Source organism: Dermacentor albipictus, chromosome 7, assembly GCF_038994185.2.
Source record: "Dermacentor albipictus isolate Rhodes 1998 colony chromosome 7, USDA_Dalb.pri_finalv2, whole genome shotgun sequence".
NCBI classification, from domain to species: Eukaryota; Metazoa; Arthropoda; class Arachnida; order Ixodida; family Ixodidae; genus Dermacentor; species Dermacentor albipictus.
In genome coordinates, this window is record NC_091827.1 from 16,039,349 (window position 1) to 16,058,971 (window position 19,623).

The 19,623-nt window shown below is 49.1% G+C and overlaps 2 protein-coding genes across 2 annotated transcripts; both read left to right on the forward strand.

Moving 5' to 3' along the window:
* Positions 1-861: 861 nt before the first annotated feature.
* On the forward strand, positions 862-19,623 carry LOC135914337 (uncharacterized). Its single transcript, XM_065447134.2, has 6 exons — positions 862-917; positions 2,200-2,245; positions 6,242-6,351; positions 14,330-14,425; positions 15,481-15,678; positions 19,286-19,623. The coding sequence occupies exons 1-6, from the start codon at positions 893-895 to the stop codon at positions 19,498-19,500; spliced, it is 690 nt and encodes a 229-aa protein (XP_065303206.2). The 5' UTR covers positions 862-892; the 3' UTR covers positions 19,501-19,623.
* LOC139047386 (uncharacterized) lies at positions 7,691-13,333 on the forward strand. Its single transcript, XM_070521211.1, has 3 exons — positions 7,691-8,800; positions 12,568-12,572; positions 13,276-13,333. The coding sequence occupies exons 1-3, from the start codon at positions 7,691-7,693 to the stop codon at positions 13,331-13,333; spliced, it is 1,173 nt and encodes a 390-aa protein (XP_070377312.1).

The window sequence follows — 19,623 nt, forward strand, 5'->3', positions numbered from 1 at the left end:
CGAGCAAAAATGGCGCTGATGCACGGCGCGAGGGCCCACGTGATGCTATTCGGCCAATAGCTACGCGGCGTCGGCCTCGATCAGAGCGCGCGAGGAGGAGGCGGCATTCTTCATAGCGTGGCAGTACTTTACGAAGTTTAAAGGGTTTTAGTTCCTGCCCTTTGATAACGGGCAAGTGGGCTCGCGTGCATTGCATGCAAACAGAGCTGCATGCATTTATTTGACGCATCTTGCTAATTTTTTTGTACTTATGCCTCATGACAAGTCCACCGAATAAATAAAAACAAAATAAGAAAGGAATAGGTGCATCCGTGGGACCAGGGGCAACACGAAAAAATGACTGAATTTTTTTTTTCTTGCGCACTCTCATAACTAACCCTATTGCTGCGAAGAATGAGACGCACTCCTTAAATATTTCGGCTATTATCGTTGTTGTAGCCTGTTTTGGTCATTCTTTCCATTAATCCATCTTCGTTGTGCTTCAGACATAGGAACGCTTGTATTACCATGTACTTTTATCCGTAACATAAAAAGACTATAATGGTCACTTATGGAAAATTATCTCTTGCTTTGCTCTCGAGTTTCGTTTTCGTTTTTCCATACTACGCTCGAAAATTCGCCTCTTGTTAATATTCTTGTCTCTTGTGTGCTCAATATTTTTAAAAATCTAAGTAGCAACTACGTGCACTCATACTTTTTTTGTATTGGTTCTAATCTGACTATGATGCGTTGTTCGATAAAACTTTTTCTAAAGATATGCTTCTTGTAGAATTGCCCAGAGAGAGTAAGCGTCATTGATGTTGATTCCCTACCTCATAGCAGTTACCCACGAGAGAAATCACGTGGAGACAAGGACAAAGCTAAGCAAAAAGGACGAAGAAGTGAAGGCGCCATGGCCGCCAAGACACACCTGTCCAGTGAGTTACCTTAAAGCTCTTCCAAAAAATTATGCACAGGTATAATCGTAACGGGCCACCCATAGGAGAAACTTCTGTCTCTTCTTGACATCGTGTCACTTGCGAATGTTGCCCAAATTATGCCACTCTCAAGCAGTCGGTGCGTCCTCATTGAAGAGTTTTCACTTGATTCAAAGTTGTTTCGTCCTTTGAACCCCAATATTTGAACTGCTTATGAGTTAGCCTAAAGTCACTTTCAAACGCAGCCTAATACGTCCGTCATGTGTGTACTATGTAACACTCTCCTTCTAAAGAACGAGAACAGTCCCGAGTTACATGGGAGTGAAATTTTTATGAGCAACACGACGCCAGCAGAAAACGGGAATGCATAGAAATACGCTGACCATTGAGGAGATGTTACGCAGAAGTTTCTTGAATACAGACCCCGCTTGTTGTTGACTACGTTCCGATAAATTTGCTTGAACATCTCATTTGCTCGTGTTTCTCTTTGCACGAAACAAATACAGTTTGTGCATTTAGTAGCGTTTTCTCCTCTAACACTGGGATGCTTGCGGGCGCCATATTTTATGCGAAGCATATTACGAGAGCTCAACCCAGCGCCTCAGGCGCGGCGGTATCGCCTTCAATACCACGTGACACCGTGACGTCACGACAGAGGAGAAACGGGGCTCCAACTCGCGCCGTCGCTCGCGGCGTCGCGGCGGTATATAAGCAGCTGCGCTTGCCTCTGCTAGACACTCACGAGGTGAGATGCCTCCTGGCGACATTCTAGGTGGCTTTGGCTCAACTCTTGCAAGATGGGCTGGGTTTGAATCGAACCAGGGTCTCCGGAGTGTGAGACGGAGACGCTACCACTGAGCCACGAGTACGATGCTTCAAAGCGGTACAAAAGCGCCTCTAGTGAATGCGGTGTTGCCTTAGAAACGAGCTGTTTCTAAGGCTCAGGCGTGCGTCGCTTGCTCAGGCGCACATTTCGTTGCCGCGCCGAACGCTGCGTTACTCGACGCTCACCGCGTCCAATGCGGGGCGCGTAGTCGCTGCGCCGTAGCCCATTGTCTTACACCCCTTGGCGGGTCGACGGGAACGCTGTCGCGTTCCACTCTTGAAGGCGAAGCAGAGTAACGCATGAGTTGTTTCTTCGTCTAGCCGAACAAAATATAGCCAAGCAACAGCAGTTCACCAGGCTAAACAGTGGTTCAACAACTAAAATAAAGGCTAGTATGCTTCGCATCCTAGGCTTAACCTTAGCTAAGCCACAGCCATTTTTATCATTTTTTGGCAGTTTTTCACGAGTCGACCAACGAACGCCTGGGTCACCGTCCGCCTGAGTAAGTGGTTCTTCATTTCGTTCGCGCGCGCACACGCACACACACACACAAACACGCACGCACACACACAAACACACACACACGCACACACACACACACACACAACATTAGTCATTCGCGTTTGTGGGTGTGTCTCCAACAACAGTGAAGTTAATGAAATGCTGTCAAACCATCCGAAATGTTATGTGTACCATCAATATACTCGAAAGCTTTACTTGAATCATGTGTGACTGATTATTAGCTGCTGTAATTGCAAGGTATGCGCGGTTAATATAGTGAATTTCTATTTCAACCACAAATAAGCTACGACGATCCCTGCACTCTGTCGATGTTGGGTCCCGCGTGAGATTCTCCAATATAATTTCCACAGTGGCGTAATTCACAGTAAACATGTTTACACCGATCAGGGATTTAAATTAGTGTTCTTTGTTCTGAATCTACGTCAATTTTCTTCACGCTTAGACACCCTATATTTCGTATATATTTCTATGTACCATATTTAAGTCTCCTCACCAATGCAACGCCACAGCCGCTAAGAGTGACACGGCGGTGTAAGCATCGGGCTAGCGCTCAGAATAAAGCACTTCCGAAGGTGTCACGGCACCACGACCGTACCTTCGTTTGGTCGCCACGCCTGACGCCTAGATTGCACCTGTCACGTCCTGACAGCACGGCAACGCGACATTTCAATTTCCCCTATCTCCCGAAATAACGAACCAGTTAAAAAAATTATTTCGGTACACTCCTTCCTACCCGGCAACGATGCCGCCCACACCACCGCTCGAGGACTCGCCAACCGAGCACCCGGACGGCTCACGCTAGGATCTGGGAGGGATCGCATGGTCAGTTACCAGGAAATAACTCAGCACTACAGGTTAGCCAGGGCAGTGTACCCTCCAGCACACAAATCGCTTAACAAGCGACAAGAAGTAGCTTGGAGACGACTTCAGACGAACACCTACCCCAACCCCGTAGCCTATCACTACTACTACCCGGACCAATACCCTAATACATGTAAGCATTGTCAGCAAAAAGCGGATCTATTCCATATTATGTGGTCGTGCCCAGCCGAAAATCATACAAATCACGAAATAAGTAATACTGAGCAGTGGGAGGCCGTGTTGCTCAGCTCCGACCCTGACCTGCAGGCCAAGGTCATCGAGAGAGCTGAAGAAGCCGCCCGGGCCCAGGGGCTCGTGGCTGCCTAACAACAAGGTCATCCGTCAATACCTTGTTTTCAAATAAAGTCTTTACTCACTCACTCACTCGGTATAGCGCACTCTAGACGCCGTCCTACAACATTCGGTGTATAACCGAAATTTGCGATGGAGCCTGGTCATTTATTGCCCTTTGTGAAAGGATAAGGAAGACGTCGAGGCAGAAAAATGACACAGTGTCGTGAAAAAATGTCGAGCATCATTGCGTGAGAGGCAATTTCTGCGCCTTAAACGGACGAGTTCCCTGAGAAGCGGACGTCACCACCACATAAGTATGGTGTCTTCGTGAAAATAGGCGGAGTGCATACATGACGTCGGGAAACGTCACCAATGGCCTCTCGGTCGTTTCCTGCTACAGGGTTACGCACGTATCCTTCGTTGCCTCGGTGTGCAAATTCCGTAGACTGCTTTTGAAGTTCACTCACCCGCCAGTCACACATGTGACGCTGAAGATTGTGTGCAGCGGAACGCTCTGCTTCAACGTATACGTTCACACTGGCGGTAAAATCGCGCGCGGAAAGCGCCTTGCGACTACACGCGCCACGCTCACGGGCGTCTTGAACACCGCCGCGTGCAACCAACTGATAGATTCGCCCTCTCCTGAATTCATCGCGGCTTTTTTGTAAGCGATGGTGAGCGAGAGTACTAGTTCGGTGCCGCGTTTGCCCACGTGTTAAGAAATAACCGCTCCTGATTGGCCTGCCCGATCTGCGGCGAGCGGCATGCTGCAAGCAATAATTTCGAGACCCATTCGTTCGGCACGAGAGGAAAATAATGCCGCTCGCCTGTACTCGCGGCACACTTTCCGCCACCTGCGGCTTGCCGCGAGCGTTTTTCGCGCTAGTGTGAACGTGCCTTTAGAGAGCTATTCGTGATCGCGAACAAGACGTTCCGATTTTATGACGGCAAGCGGTGACGACCGTGGTACGCCAAAATCATTGCCTCAGAGATGCCCGAGCCTTCCCAAACGAAACATTTTAACACCCTTATTGGTGCATAAAACGTGCTTGGTTTGTGAATCATTGACGGGGACAAATGATTATTTCCTTCTTGGCGGCTTTTCGTGAACAGCAAACAAGATGATTGCGGTGAGAGATCACACGGAAAGTGCATGAAGTGAATTATCTGTCGCCGTGAAACTATCGTATCAGGTAATTCAGTGCACACCAGGCGGTCTAAATTTAATACACATTCTTCAAATACTGTTTCTGTTCTCCCATATGTGCTTTGAGCTCGCCGTCGTGTACAACAAAATTTTATAGCCCTAAAGGCACCGGCGTTAATCATCGGTCAAACCGGCAGCCGTAAAAGTGTTTTGCAGTTCACGCGTTGTCTCGAACAATAGGGCACCACTGTTTTGAAATTCAAGTGCAAAACCGTCGCAATCGCAACGCTACGACTGAGCGGTGCGGAGTTCGAAAACGATTGTTATAAAATCAAAACTCCAGCACGTGGCTTCCTGCGGCGTTGTGTCATCATGGGCAAGCCAAGGCGCAGCTCACAGCCGTTTCTACATTTTATTTTTCTGTTTTGCTTTTTTCTATCACACAAGTTGTTATTGAAGCTATATTACGCTTCGAATTAGTTCTTCTAGCCTTTAATAGTCTTTCCATTGAAGCGCAACTGAATATAAAAATTGACTCGCCACTTCGGCCCTGAGAAAGTGGATGTTCAGCGAAGCTGTGGAAAACCGCCACTAGAACTGCTGAGTGGGGTACGCAATGCTTTATTGCTTTAGAGTAATAGCGGTAATGGTAATTTCGACAGCACGCCATCGCTAGTCGTATGGCCGTTTCTTTTTCCCTTTGCCACTTGTCCTATTCACACTGCTCAATGCGTTGCGTAACCATAGCAGTGCTGCAACAACAAGTAAATCAGCTGCTAGGCTGGTCGTTTCGTATCGAAAGGCTTGTGACGTCACTACGCGGCAGCTTACGCAACAGTAACATTTACCGGGGAACGTATGCGGGATGCTTCGCATTGTTATCAGGCGCGCCTTATATATATATATATATATATATATATATATATATATATATATATATATATATATATATATACAGTGAAGTAGACGCGCGTATGAAGCGGTTTATTGACGTTACCCGGACCCAGAACTGCTTTTTTTCTGGTATATATATATATATATATATATATATATATATATATATATATATATATATATATATATATATATATATATATATATATATATATATATATAAATGATTTATTTATTTCGTCGTGTATTTATCGTCCGCCTTGTATGGTTCAGACGCTTGTTTTGAGCTGGTTCTTTATTGAAACGAATGCTGTTCTGTCTGTTGTACGCGTGCTTCCAAAGAATGCATGCACTTTTCGCTTCGCTTTGCTGAGTGCTTGATGCCTGCTTCACCTCCGCCACTGGTCGGCCCGGTATTGCACAACCTCCGGGACCGGCCGACACTTTTGTCGACGGACATCGACACGAGAAATGCCGACAAACGAAAGGCTAACGGCTTCGCTGTAATATAGTGATTTTTTAAAAAAATAGTTCTCTCTACAGTTCGACGAGTTCGAATTGAATGAGCGAGCGGGAAGCTCCTTGGGGCTGTTTGGACACTATTTAGAAGGCATCAAACAATCCATTATATTGCGCGCAATAAACAGTGTTTTTTTATCTTCAAACAGGGAACTCCACATTTACATTTAACCTGCAGTGCAGACCGAATAAGATTTGGAAGACGTAAAGAGATATCAGGTAGGCATCTGATGCGTTTTTTTGTATCTTGTTGACATTTAGGATGTACGAGTCATACATGCACACCATCATCTGCGGCATCATGATGATCTTCAGCGTCGTCTGCGTCATCGTCATCGCCTACATAGCCGTGAGCCACCAGAAGCACAAGTGTGAGCAGCGTGAACTGTTGATATAAATTAAATTACGGGGCTTACGTGCTGAAGCCGCGATATCATTATGAGGCACGCCGCAGTGGGAGGGATTAATTTTGACCACCTGGGGTTCTTTAAGCTGCACATAAATCTAAGTACCCGGAGTGGTTCTTGAATTTCGCGCCCCCATAGAAACGCAGCAGCCGTGGCCGGGATTCGATCCCGCGACCTCGTGCTTAGCAGCGCAACACCAAATACGCTAAGCAACCACGGCGCGTTAACTGTTGATATAAACTGTATAGTGATTCCGAAGGCGACATTTCCGAAAGTGTCCCCCACATATCTGTTACCATTCCCTCGTGGAAGGCGATGTTGAAAGGTCATCAGAGTAGTATCTTCCCCTGTGTTATCTATTTCTCTTTTCATGAACACGTGTTACTATAATTATGTTCCCGCTGGAGAACTTCAACCTTCCATTTGCGCCGTGTCCATCTCTTGCAATGCCACATGATGTATTATTTATGTGCCTGTCACATTGGCCTGCCAAATAATAACCACAATCAATCAATCAATCAATCAATCAATCAATCAATCAATCAATCAATCAATCAATCAATCAATCAAGACTAATTTTGTACAGATACGCAAATACCCAAGGAAGTGGAACGGCATCGTGGTGAATTGACGGGGTAACCTGAATAGTAAAAGCACCGCACGCGTTATGTGGAAGATGTGGGTATGGCTCCCGCCTACGGCAATTTATCTTTTTCGTCAGTTTTTATTTCGTTTTAATTTGTTATTTACACGCTTCACTTAAACGTAACAAATAATTTTCCAAATACATTATGTGGCTTCATTCTCTGCTTGTTAGCATGATCGCGACTCGCACAAAACTGAGCCTCCCTGATCCCCATATTCTGACCTGGAAAATTTCATCTCAGATACCGAGTATCTCTGAGACGGCTCTCACAGATTGCTAAAATGAAATGAATATTCGCGACAAAAATTTAACATATCTGCCTTATCTTCGTAGCAGCGACAGACATATAGCCTTGCGGGGCCGCCAAGAAGACAACGACTGACAAAAAATTAACAGTTAACTTGTTAAGTGATACATTTAAAGGGAATCCCTTTATCACAGAATTGAAGGCAGCCAGCACTCAAAACATACCATTTCGCCAGAAACTCTGTGTCTTAGCCTTATTGCACCAATCTCTAGAAATACCGACTCAAACTTTGGAAAACCTACATCCGAACTTTTTTGGACCACATCGATGTCGGAAAGTCTGCTCCTGGCCAGCCGCCGCACTTGGTTTTGCCTCGCTAATCACTGGTAGCGCACCCACCCCCAACAGCCATGGAGGTGCAGGGCGAAGACCTCGACCCGACAACGTTCAGACCCAGTGAGTGGACCACGATACTCCGCGCGTACAAGGGAGGCAAACCAAGCCCGGAAGCGCTGGTTGTGCCTCCTCATGCAGCCCCTGTTCGAGACAAGCCTGCCGCGCCCGCCGTCGGTGCTCCGGCCGACACTGCCCCTGCGACCTTCAAGCCGACATACCGTGCTCAACAACAACAGCTGCGCGTGACGCACGCAATCGCATTGCGAAGTAAGCAACTTGCTTCACTCCCTCCCGGCACTATAAGGGTAGTCTTCCGACAAAGAGGAGGCCTCGCTTTGAACGGAGCCATGGCGCAGCCACTCATGAAAGCTCTGCGAGTCACCGCCGCTGACCGGGACCTAGGAGAGTTTCACCTCCGGATTCACCCGACGAATAACACCTTCACGGTCGCTACACCTCACGAGTCAACGGCCCTTCACCTCGTCCAACTCAAGGAAGTGGTCCTTCAAGAAACCAGTTACCCCATTGCCGCCTACATCGCACCGCCGCCCGCTGCTGCGCGCGGAGTCATCTCGCAAGCCTACTGGGCGGAAACAGCCGAAGAGATGCTACAAGACCTCCAGACTCGCAACCCGGAAGCTGATATCATCGCAGCCCGCAGAATGGGTAGGACCCTCTCCATATTGATCACATTTGCGCATGGCCCAGTCCCTCACACCATACGCTACATGAGTGTAGTGCATAGATGCACGACGTACAAGGGAAGTCCAGACGCGTGCACAAACTGTCGTCGACCGGGCCACAGACACGACGTGTGCCCCCACCCCAAGAGTGGTCTCTGCCCGCGGTGCGGGGACAAGCATGAGCCGCAAGATGTTCCCTCCTGCATCCCGATCTGCATTCTCTGTGCGGGGCAGCACCTCACGGGCACCGGCTCGTGCAAGGCAAGAAATTCCGCCACCAAACGACATAGCCCACCGCCCCAGAAGTCGAAGTTCCCTACCAAGAAGGACTTTCCCCCGCTTAACACGACCCTCCCGTCTACCTCTACATGGGCTTCCAAGGTTGCCAAGACGAATATCATGACCTCCCAGGACTCGGACGTGAAGGCTCTGCGGGATGAGGTAAGGCAGCTCAAGGCAGCCCTCTCTACCTCCACCCCTGCTCTACCCCCCACTCCACCATCTTCCTCATCCAACCCGTCCGACCAACCTCCTCAGAAAAAGAGGAGGCCTGATGAGAGCCCAGTCCAACCTATAGACCTGGAAGCCAAATTTCAGGACCTCGCCCAAAACCTAGAATCCAAGTTCACAGAGCGCATTACTGCGCAGGTCACTGCACAGTGCCAGACTATGATTGAAGCTACCATTACCGGTATAATAGATAGGGTCATATCTAGCATCATGGCCAAGGTTGAGGAGCGTTTAGCTAACCTTATATCTGGACTCTCAGCGGCCTCTCCTCCCGCAGTCCCACCTTCTGCACTCCTCCTTCGCCCCGCCACCCTTCAACATGGCTCCTCCGAGGCGCCATAATTCCTTACAAATTATTCAATGGAATTGCAGGGGCTTTCGGCGAAAGCGCGACCCTCTGCAGCAGATTATCGCCAACTCTTTGTCCCCACCAGACATTATCGCTATCCAGGATGCCAATGTTTGCAGGCAACTGCCAGGATACGCTGTTATCCCCTCTGACTCCACTGATCTTCCTCGGGTGGTTACATACGTCTGTAACACCTTGCATTACGCGGAGCACGACGTTAGCTCCCCTATTGCTCACACCTTCATCGAAATTTTACCCCCCACCCCTGCACAATCTCCCCTGTTCATGCTTAACTGCTATCTTCTCCCACGACAGCCGATTCACCTACTTGTTCCACTCCTCAAATCCGTAACCCAAATGGCCGGATCAAACCCCCTACTGATTGCCGGTGACTTTAACTGCGCTCACGTGGACTGGGGCTATCGACGCACCAACCACAGAGGCACAGTTTTATACAATAATACGCTATTACTTCACCTGACCATCTTTAATGATTTTAGCCTACCTACGCGGGTTGGTAACAGTGTTACTGCCGATACTAGCCCAGACCTCACGCTTGGTAGAAACTTGGCTCACCTACAGTGGGAAACAACGCAAGCCACACTAGGCAGCGACCACCACCTGATTCGCATAGCGGTGAACTATCGCCGACCTCAGCGCAAATTTACCGCTAGGCACACTAATTGGGATCAGCTCCGTAAATTTAGGCAAGCGCAGCCAGCACAGGGCCCCTTCGACCTAGACACCTGGACTACTCAGTTACAGAAAGACATTCGCCAACATACCCAAACGCTCGATACTACCCCAGACACCCCCGTTATCGACAGTAAGCTCGCCCACCTTCTTGAAGCTCAAGAGAACATAACGCGAAGGTGGAGAACTCAAAAGCACAACAGGAAACTAAAACTCAAACTCACCCAGCTTCAATCCCAAATAGAACACCATAGTGCCACTCTTTGCAAAGCTAACTGGGCTCAGGTTTGTGACGGCCTCCGAGGCAATCTCTCCACAACCCGCGCTTGGCACCTGTTACGCCATATGCTCGATCCCACGCAATCTAAAACTCAGACGCGTCTTAGCATTCGCCGCCTCACTCATAATCATCGGCAGGACACCGACGCCTTCCTCGCGCAGGTGAAACGCACCTATACCACCCCAGGTCCTCCTTGCAAACATCCCGAGTACACGGGCTCACCCCAACCACAGCTTGACGCTCCTATTACAGAATCTGAATTTCGTGCAGCCCTATTGAAATTGCGCAATACCACACCCGGGGAAGATCAAATTACGAATGCTGCCATCCGAAATCTTGATGATGCCTCCATATCGCACCTCGTTACCTACTTTAACGAGTGCTGGGAGGCAGGTACCCTCCCTGCCTCCTGGAAGCATGGAAAAATTATATTTATCCCAAAACCCCACAAGCCCATCACCCTCGAGAACATCCGCCCCATTTCTCTTACATCTTGTCTCGGCAAGACCTTTGAGCACATAATCCTCGCCCGACTGACAACGTACATGGAAGAAAATCACCTTTTCCCCCACAGTATGGTCGGCTTTCGCGCACATCTATCTGCGCAGGATGCCCTACTTCAAATTACGCACGATGTGCTTGATGATACCATCCCCCATCTTACTAAAGCCATCCTGGCGGTTGACCTCATTAAGGCATTTGACAGAATTCGACACGCCGCTATCTTACGGGAACTGCAGGAACTACAGGTAGGCCCTAAGACCTACAACTACGTTCGCGCCTTCCTTTCTGGCCGCACTGCCTCCTTGCACATTGATCAGCTCAGCACACCCTCTTATACGCTCGGTGAATTTGGAACCCCGCAAGGCGCGGTCCTCTCCCCCCTTTTATTTAACATTGCTCTCATCCCTTTAGCCCAGAAGCTCAATCTCATCCCACACCTAAAACATACTCTGTACGCTGATGATATTACCGCATGGACCACTCATGGCTCAGACGGGGAAATTGAGGAAACTCTACAATTAGCAGTCGACACGATCTCCGCTCACGTATCATCTATCGGACTCGAATGTTCCCCCTCTAAGTCCGCGCTCCTCCTAATTAGACCAAAATCTGCCGCCAACTCGCCCATCCAAATCACTTTACAAGGATCCCCTATCCCCATCACTCCCACCCTGCGCATCCTTGGTCTCTACCTGCAGGATTCCGGACGCAATGACCATACCCTTAAAACACTCAAGGCCTCCACGCAATCAGTGTTGCAGCTTCTACGCCGCGTATCTTCCCTGCACAAGGGTTTAGACGAAGCAGACAACATGAAAGTTGTTCATGCTTTTACGCTTAGCCGCATTCTGTACGCCACTCCATATCTCAAGCTGAACTGCACGGAAACCGAGCGCGTGAACGCCATGATCCGCCTTGCAACTAAGGCAGCCCTCAACCTGCCTCGCAGTACTAGCACAGCCAAACTCCTTGCACTAGGCATGCATAACACGCTTCCTGAACTAGTTGAGGCACACCTTCAGACGCAGTATTTAAGACTTGCCGCGAACGCCACTGGCCGCCATATCCTCGCCTCCCTTCGCATCAACATACCCGCTAATCAGTCAACCCTTATGGCCATTCCTCGACACATTCATACACCCCTTGTAGTGAAACCCCTTCCTCGAAACGTCCATCCCCAATATCACATCTCTCGCCGCATAGCTCGCGCAAATGCCCTCCACAAGTATTACGGACAGGTCGAGAAAGCCATCTGGGTGGACGCCGCATGTACAACGCATGAAGCTGTAGCAGTTGCTTACAACCCAACCTTACCCCGACCCCTAACTCACCATCTTCCCTCGGGCTCTACACCTGAGGAAGCAGAGGAGACCGCCATCGCCTTAGCCCTTGCCCTTTCGGATGCTGAATACATCTTTAGCGATTCAAAGACTGCTTTGTCCAACTTTGCCAGAGGCAGAATTCACAACCCTGCCTGGAACTTGTTGAACATCCCCACCCAGAATTTACCACGTAGGGTTGAGCTCCGGTGGGTGCCGGCTCACTCTGGGAACCCCGGAAACGAGGCTGCCGATAAATTGGCCCGAGGTTTAATTTGCCGGGCTCAGGACAGCCTCGATCCGGGTTTCTCGAGGGAGCTTTGCGGAGCTCACGCAAATACCCCGTTTGGACCGTCGGTCTTACCCTCCTCCCCACTCCTCCCTGACGCACTCCCAACAGATCCTCTGGAGACGCCTCCAGACCCGCTCTCTCCCATCCCCTCAGCTGCTATCCCACTACTGTGGCACCTCCCCTGCATGCTCCCTATGCGGAGACCCTCACGCCACACTCTCCCACATCCTTTTTGGCTGCCCTGCCGATCCTCCCCCGCAGGGACAGCCCGCCATCTCAAGCTGGGAGGACTGGGAGGTCCTGCTCTCGTCTACGGACCCGACATCGCAAGTTACTGCGGTGGCTCGGGCTGCCGACGTCATGAGCAAAAGGAGCATGAACGTTTCGACGTAGTGCGGGACCGTGCGGTGGTCCAGGGACCCAGAAGAGTCCAAACTCACATGCTATGAATAAAGTTTTTCTGTCTGTCTGTCAAACTTTGCCGCAAAAGGCAGTGCTCGTACGGTTAACCCATTTTTTTATGCGAAGCATATTACTAGAGCTCAACCCAGCTCCTCAGGCGCGGCGGTGTCGCCTTCAATACCACGTGACACCGTGACGTCACGACAGAGGAGAAACGGGGCTCCAACTCGCGCCGTCACTCGCGGCGTCGCCCCCCGCATCGGACGCGGTGAGCGTCGAGCAACGCAGCGTTCGGCGCGACAACGAAATGTGCGCCTGAGCAAGCGCAGCACGCCTGAGCCGACGCCGACGACACCGGCTTTTCTGCGACACGAGCTCCTTAACGCTGTCGCGTTAAAATAAAGGCTAGTACGCTTCGCATCCTGGGCTTAACCTTAGCTAAGCCACAGCCATTTTTTTTACTGCATTTTTCCCCAGTGCGGAAGACCGACCGTTTATACTAGTAGCCCACTGGCTGTGGCATGCGTTGTTGAGCTGCAGGTCACGGGTTCAATTCCATCCCTGCAGCGGCTGCATTCTCGTGGCAGCTGAATGCAAAAACGTTCGTGTACCGTCCACTGGGTGAACGTTGAAGGACTCCAGGCGGTCAAAATTAATCCAGAGTGCCTCGTAATCAGATCGTCGTTTGGGCACCTAATAACCCGTAATATGTTTTTCTTTTTCTAACGGCGGAATTGTCGTAACTGAAACGGCGATACAGTACTGTCATGTTGTAGTGACTCTGTGAATAATAACCATAGACTGCCAACAAATGTGAGTTAGGAATTTAACCCTGTATTTAACAAACGTGTTCCCAGAAAGATAAGCAGCGCTCGAAATCGCAACAGTGGCGAGCACAGTATTTCGTAGTCGAATCGGAACTCACGGCCTGTCCGCCTTTTTACGCATGCATCACCACACGTACCAGATTAACCGCTGGTGCTCTTCTACGTTCGGTATTGCGCAATAGTATTCGCACTTCACGTCTAACCTGATTAATTAAGTCTACTTTGATGTAGAATCGGAGACTACATTCTAGAAATTCCTCACAGTGAGTAGGCCCTTCTTACGCCGACCAAGAACTTGATGACTGCGATAATCCAGAGAGAAACACCCACTGGAAACAAGTGAAACAACGTACGCGTGACAATACAATTTTCTGGAATGACAACCGAGCTCACAACGAGCGGACATTGTTTCACAACGAGCGGACATTGTTTTTAAGTTAGGTAGTTACTACACTGCTGCTCAGGATGGCACATTCCGTTCCGTGACTCACAGATGCTTTCACACGCCGTATTTCAAGATAGGAAAACAACCAGACCGAATGCCCCTGTTTCTTTATCGTAATTGACAGCCGCTTAAAATTCATCTCGGAAGCTTCGTCTATAAGACGTATAAAAACGTATAAGCCAGCTAGACACGTATAAAGACGTATAAACCGAGCTAGAGCTGAGGAAGGCCACAAGTGGATCGAAACGCTGCCTTCTCGAATCCCACACGCAATTCGCATGACGTCGTGACATTTCGCTTACGTTAACTGCATTCATGTTTACGCTCGCATGAACGCCATAACGTGCAGCACCGCTGCTGAAGAATCGAGAAGTTACAGGGAACGTCACCAATCCACCCTCGGAGATGGCGGCACGCCAGGCCTTGCAGTCACGTCGTCATCCCGGTATGCTATACGTAAAAGTTTATTTCATGTGCAATACAGAGCATGAGGAGTGAAAGAAAAAGCTGCTTTTAGGCAGCTTGACGAAGCTCTCCCCCCCCCTCCCCCCCTGTGAATGCTTACGACTAGCGATTATTACGTTTACCACCATTGCCACACCGTTCTCAACCATCTACACACTCACAAGGCTCTAAATTTATATTCGGTTTGCCCTGAATGACTGACTCTATTCCTGCGGTCAAAAAGATGTTTCACACCCGCTGCCTTGGCCATGAGCGGCGCTGGATAACACTGCCAGGGACAGATCTTGTGCACATGCGCAAATGTTCAAAACAGTGGACGGGAGAATAGCCGTCACCATAGCTCAATTGTAAAGTGTCGTGCACGTAATGCGGAGGATATCGGTTAGGCTACCACCAGCGGCGAGCTGTTCTTTATGCACTTTCACTTGCACTTTACCTTATCATTTCTACATTACAATTAAAGTCACAGATAACCTCCCCTGTGCTCTCCTTTGCAACATTGTCTCTTGGCGTCACGTGGTTGACTACGTTGACTGCGTTTACTGCTGGCTATATCCCTAATATTTCAAGAAATAGCACGAGGTTTCCTAGTATATAGAGCATTCTTAGCGTGGTGCTCGCTGGCTCTGTTAAGTACTAAGCAGAAAGCTCCACGGATCGGTCAAGTTAACTTCAGTATCAAACTCCCAGTGTCAGAAGGATTCAACTTCCCAGTCCTTTGGCAAATTCAGTTCTGCTTCTGCACCTGCAACGTCTATTCGTGATTGCCTCTCCCCCACCCCTCCCCATCGCAGCTTGCAGCCAGCCCATGTACTTCCGCTGCCTCAACCGCTCAAACTACGATCGTGGCGAGTGGATGTTAAGTATTAAGCAGAACGCTCCACGGATCGCCTAAGTTAACTTCAGTATCAAATGCCCCGGGTTAGAAGGATTCAACTTCCCAGTCCTTTAGCAAATTCAGTTCTACTTCTGCACCTGCAACGGCTATTCGTGATTGCCTCTCCCCCCCCCCCCCCCCCTCATCCGCCCTCGCAGCTTGCAGTCAGCCCATGTACTTCCGCTGCCTCAACGGCTCGGACTACGATCGTGGCGAGTGGATCTTCGTCCAGCGGGAAAGAGACTCGCCTCAGCCGGGCCAGGGTTCGTGTCGGCGCTGGCAGCCAGAGAAGGTCTGCACCCGGGACTCGCCGGCACACTTCCGCAAGCGCCGGGACTGCGTACAGACCTGCGAGTGTACGCGAACGAAGGCAAAGTGACAGCGTGATTTCGCGACGCAACTGTCTATGCAACTCAAGAGATGACAGAAGGCTGGACACGAATGGGGGCAGTTAGTTGATATTCGTGGCACATAAGACGCAGTCGAGGCCCGCCTAATGTAATGGTTCATTTTGCTCCATTATATTTCTATTTTATCAACCACCGTTCAAGCCGATCGATAGCGATGATAACGGGAGCGGAGCACCTCCAGGGCTCACTGCGCAAGCGCGCAAGAAGAAACAACAATGAAATAGAATCGTTACATTACCCGAACCCAAAACTCAGGGAAAACCGAGACAGCGCGTATGTTTACTAAAGCTTGTTTATTTGGAATCGTGGAATTTATAGACAGGTGATAGGTGATGGCAGGCACAAAAGCCGAAATTAAAGAAATCTAAAGAAAAAATGATGTGGGCGGGAGGTGCATAACTGTATCAAGCACCAGTAAGATATTACATTTCGCAGTATAATAACGCTATCGATTGACAGCTTACACACAGACCGGGATTGTTTTCCCAAAAAGGTATCAGCAGTTTCTTCCATATCCTCACGTCTTTATTTGCGCGAAGAAATGAACCATGATGAAATGTCGAAACGCAGTCACACTTCGAGCGAAGTGCTGAACAATGCAAAACAGGCGTGCCCTTTAAAGAATTGCAATGTTCGCTCATTCGTACACCACGGCAGGGCCCCGTCTGCCCAATGTAAATAACCTTGTTCTTAATTATTTCGATGGGGGCGAAATGCGAAAACACCCGTGTACTTAGATTTAGGTGCACGTTAGAGAACCCCAGGTGGTCGAAATTTCCGGAGTCCCCCACTACGGCGTGCCTCATAATCAGAAAGTGGTTTTGGCACGTAAAACCCCATAATTTAATTTTAATTTTTGTTCTTAATTATGGGGTTTTACGTGCCAAAACCACTTTCTGATTATGAGGCACGCCGTAGTGGAGGACTCCTGAAATTTCGACCACCTGGGGTTCTCTAACGTGCACCTTAAGCTAAGTACACGGGTGTTTTCGCATTTCGCCCCCATCGAAATGTGGCCGCCGTGACCGGGACTCGATCCCACGACCTCATGCTCAGCAGCCTAACACCATAGCCATTGAGCAACCGCGGCGGGTAAACAACCTTGTTCTATGAGATAAGAAAGATGTACACCACATTGCACCTACAAATGACATAATTCTTGCTTTGCTTTAGAAGGCTTCACGTTAGAGGCCGTTGATAACCTATAGCGTCAAGGGCTGATTTCGGCAGTGGACCGCGACTTGACGAGACAAGAAAAGTAACACCAACTCTGTTTAAATTGGCAATATATATTTTCAGAGGTCTTTGTTCGTTTGCCGTGGAAATGTTGAGTTTAATACTGGAAAAATCGCCATGAAATGCTCTGTTCTAAATTTCGCGCGGGAATTTCAGCTACGCTGTGTCCTTGTCATGTCACAGATTTCAAAGGATTTTTTTTCCGTCGTCCTCAAGAATACACCGCAGCGACACTGAGTATCTCAAACAACGCCCCTTCGTTGGAATAATTGACGAGCGGTAGGATGTATTTTAAGCTTAGCTTGATATACGCTACCATGATTCGTGATAAGTTAGGTACACTTCTAATGCGCGTCTGCCGCTGCAGGTTGCCATAGTTGCGTAACAATATGGCTGCGCACGAACTAGCCCGAACCAATAAGGAGCGCACAGCTTCGATCCGAATTCGCTGTTGCTACTTGCACTATACTTAGTGACAGCACAAAAACAGTGCTAAAGTGAGCAATCAATTCATCCCATCTAAGCTGAGGAGTGAGAACGACAAAGTATTAGGAGTGTTTTGACGTTATATGAATATCAACTGCTTGGTTTGACTCTGCCAGGCCTACAGAGAGACGGCGCGAAGACAGCGAATTCCTATTATTTCCAGCTAGAATGTGATGCCACAGTATGGCTACGCAGGACACTCTAAAAATCCTCCTCCTTCACTGCGCGATTGCTTTGATTCTACGCTCTGTAGCACGGCACACGATCACGGCATGATAAACCATTGATCTCTGGACATGTCTATTATGCCCCTACTCAAAGGAAAGGTATAGCTCATGCGCAGAGGGTCCACCACGTCAGCTATCACAATAGAGAGCTTTAGTTTAGGGGACGCAAGGCGTTGGGGCCCCTAGCACTTGGGTGCGTTTGCGTACGCAAGCAGAAACACGTTATAGGTTAGCGGCCCCAAACGCAAGCCGCAGTGAGGTCGCATGCGCTCGCAGCGCCCTCATCGTCTGATATTTGCTGCGTTATCATTCTTTAAAACATGAAATCAAGCATATGAAGTAAAGCACACACACACACACACACACACACACACACACACACACACACACACACACACACACACATATATATATATATATATATATATATATATATATATATATATATATATATATATATATATCGACACTTGGCGAAATATCTATTAGATGATCTACCCGCTAGCTACTCGTAAGTTCTCCTACCATGCGAGAGTCACGTGGGTAACGTGACCACTTAGTGGCAGCGATGTTTTCGGCCGGCCAAACAACCCAAGAACGCAAGTAGACGTAGCGGTCTGCGCATGCGCAGTACCGTCGCCCGCAAGCCACAAGCCGCTTGCGTCCCCTAAACTAAAACTCTCTAATAACGTATCACGCATAACGTATAACGTGCAATGTGTCACGCAAAGCTAGAACTATCTTCTCTGTTGAAATTTTAAACACAGTGTCATCTTCGTTGGAGGACCGTTGAACTGCGCTTACCAACGATAAGCTCTTTCGAAATTGCCTCCCCACTGTAGACCAATTTGCAGCCTTAAGGGTGCTTTACCGTCTATTACCAACGCCCTTACGGATGTAAGGATGCGAGTTACAGGCCAACTTGCATCCTTAAGGACACTCAGGGGTGTAAGTCAGTTTACAGTGCCCCATGCCTCATACACCCAAAGGAGAAACAGTAGGAGGAAGTAAAGTGCGGTGACATAGAACATTGCCTAATGTGCTTTACTGTGTATAACGCGGAAAGGAGGGTGTTATTCGGGTCCCTCAAGAACACAGGACTTCCTCACAGTTCGCTTCAGGACATAGTTTTCCCGCGCGGGAACCGGTTGTGTAGGAAGGAGGTTACTCGCCTTCTGTTAAATTACCTACAGGACACGGATTTGGCTTCCACATGGTGAACTGAGGAGTGAACATTTGTAATTGGGAGGTCTGTGTCGGATTTCGTGATTTAATTATTTTAAGTGTCGCTACGGTGGAGCAATTGCCGGCAGCAACTGCAAGGCTAATCCCACCAGTAGCCTACAACAACTCAACTCAACTCAACTCAACTCGAAGTAAAGAGAGAAGGCAGGGATGTTAACCAGAAATGCGTCCGGTTGGCTACGCTACTCTGGGCGATGGGAAAGAGGGAATAGAAAGATAAGATAGAGAGAGGGAGGGGAGGGGGAGGAAAGCCGCCGTGAGCTCGCGCACGCACGCGCAGGGCCTGAGCGAGTCGAATGACACAGGCCATCCCGGACCTCAAGAAAGACGAAAGAGCCCAAACATGCGCATTCTTCCAGTGCGCAGGGACAAGCGCTGCCTGACACTGGTCACGGAGCGATTCCTGCGGCCCTGCTCCAGCTCGTCGAAGGACAACCCGCGCCGGTTCTGGTACTACGACCGCGTGCAGCGCGCCTGCGCCCGGTGGGCGCCCGCCATCTTGTGCGCCTACAACGCCTTCCGCTCGGTCGGCCACTGCAAGATACTCTGCCTGGTGCCGCACCACGGCGACTAACGAACGCCCTGCGGAAGCGTCAAATGACCATCCTATTGTATCTATAACGCTATAAAACATGTCGGAGAATATACGATTACTATACGTTGATTATTTTACGTTGAAATCCCAGAGTAGTCGGCT